This window comes from Lepisma saccharinum, chromosome 9 (genome assembly GCF_977018435.1).
Source record: "Lepisma saccharinum chromosome 9, izLepSacc3.1, whole genome shotgun sequence".
Taxonomy (NCBI): domain Eukaryota; kingdom Metazoa; phylum Arthropoda; class Insecta; order Zygentoma; family Lepismatidae; genus Lepisma; species Lepisma saccharinum.
In genome coordinates, this window is record NC_139237.1 from 85,900,977 (window position 1) to 85,902,986 (window position 2,010).

The following is a 2,010-nucleotide window of genomic DNA, read 5'->3' on the forward strand; positions in this document are numbered from 1 at the left end:
TTTTAAAAACTGCATTTCAAGTGGATAGGAAACCACCAAGCAAATCCTGATGTTTTTTCTGCCTGTGCCTGGCAACGCTGGTGTCGGCAAGCGGCATCGCGCGGCCAACAACAAAAGCAAGAGCAGTAGAGATTGAGATGCTGGCCCACACGGTGGGGCTGGCGTGCGGTGTGTCAGAAATAATCACCACGAGGTAAACAAGAAGAAATAAAGTCAGTGTTTCGTCAGGTGTAGATTTTGGCGTATTTTTACAGTTACCAGTGTCGTTGCAGTGCAGTGTCGTATTTTGGTGTTCTTGGTGCAAGTGTTGGTGCAGCGGTCATGGCTTGGTTGAAGCTCCTCGGCGAAGAGTTGCTGAGTAGCGGGGGAGAGGAACGTGTGTCGGTAGACGCAAGCGTGTGTGGAGGTACCGAGGAAGGTAGAGTCATCGGTTTCTACTTTGGTGCCTCCTGGTGCCCCCCTTGCACCAGCTTCACACCCCAGTTGGAGGCGTTTTACAAACAAATGAAGGGCAATCAGGAGAAGGGCAGTTGTTTTGAAGTTGTTTTTGTGTCCTCTGATCAGGATGAAAAGGCTTTCAGGCAGCACTTTCAGGACATGCCGTGGCTGGCTTTGCCTTTCCAAGATCGGGAACGAAAGGTAAGTCTTGGTTAGAAACACTGCTCGAAGTAATAGTTGTGTGGGGAGGTACTTTAGCCTTTAAGCTATGTGGGGAAATGCTCCTTTGAGCCAAGGTCCATTGCCTTTAGGCACTGGTTGGCGCCCCCAAGAAATACAGGTGGGTCTATTACACACAGTAAACTGCCATTGGTTTGCACTTTGCAGGATGACGTCAAATGGGTTGTTCAGAACTGCTAGTAGCAAAACAACAGACTTAACTTTCATGCAGTCCGATTTTTAGATTTTGTTAGAATTAGTGCATATTAAAAAGCAAAAGCAGCGTGATACAAGCAAAAGTGTAATTGAGCTTCTTTGATAAATAATTGTTTCTTATTTATTCATATTGCTTCTTATTCATTGAAAGAATGCGTTTATTATAGCTGTTACAGTTGATGTAATATATGTGCATCCACACTTTCTATAACCTTCTCACAAAACACGAATATTATTACATACGAAGTACGTAATGGACCCACCTGTATGTATTCGCCTGGACATTGCAATTTTTTTTACTTATAAATGAACGATGTACAGGATTTAAGCTACTGCGAGATTCCCCATAAAATCATTAATATCCCCTCCCATTTTTATTTTCAGTAATTTCCTCTGATATTTATGTACGTGAAAATGTCTTGAGATAACTGGCATAAAAAATATTACAAGTCACGACCCTGTTAATAAACCGAAAACAAAAGACGTACATAATAACTTGCTGTGGCGAAATATAACATGCCCTTGAACACTGTTAGATTCATTATCAGAACACAGTGAAAGGGAATAAAGGTATCATTATTGAGGTATTATGTGTTTGTATTATAAGCCATGACATTTTTTTAACGTCCTGCACAATGACAGAAGTAGCAGAAGTCATCGTATTTATCTTGCATGGTAACAAACGTAGCATCACCCATAAATCAATTTGTTACATTATCCTTGGGAAACGGATAACACATCTTCTGAAAGTGTACATATGTCATAAATTTCTGGTAGATATGGAGGGAGCAGAAAAGTCTACACGACCCTTATATCTCACCGCCATAGTTTCGGAAGGAATAATCTCTGTCTTCGGAACTTCCAAAATTTCCTAGAAAGGTTGTTTTTAAACCCAGGCGTCTTTTCCTGTTTACGTTACGTAGGCTGTAAGGTACACACAGGGACACACAAGTCAGTCTTAAACTTCAAATACACAGATTTTCTACTAACTTCCTTTAACAAGTGCAAAGTACTCGTTTCTGCCTTGGATCAGTCAACCATTTGGCTTCCAGCGTTGCCAAGTTAAGCTTCTGGTAAAATTGCTATTTTACGGCCAACGGCAAAGTTAATAGTAGGCAAATTGTTTATCGCTGTTTT

General features: G+C 41.2%; 1 protein-coding gene across 1 annotated transcript; it reads left to right on the top strand.

The window, feature by feature from the left end:
* Positions 1 to 321: 321 nt before the first annotated feature.
* Positions 322 to 858, top strand: LOC145992532 (nucleoredoxin-like). Its single transcript, XM_083128889.1, has 2 exons — positions 322 to 639; positions 826 to 858. The coding sequence occupies exons 1-2, from the start codon at positions 322 to 324 to the stop codon at positions 856 to 858; spliced, it is 351 nt and encodes a 116-aa protein (XP_082985015.1).
* The last annotated feature ends 1,152 nt before the right edge of the window (positions 859 to 2,010 follow it).

Bases quoted from the DNA above. Each gene is read 5' to 3' on its own strand.
- LOC145992532 (XM_083128889.1), top strand. From the start codon at position 322: ATGGCTTGGTTGAAGCTCCTCGGCGAAGAGTTGCTGAGTAGCGGGGGA. The intron at 640-825 runs GTAAGTCTTGGT...TGCACTTTGCAG, and splicing joins TCCAAGATCGGGAACGAAAG to GATGACGTCAAATGGGTTGT.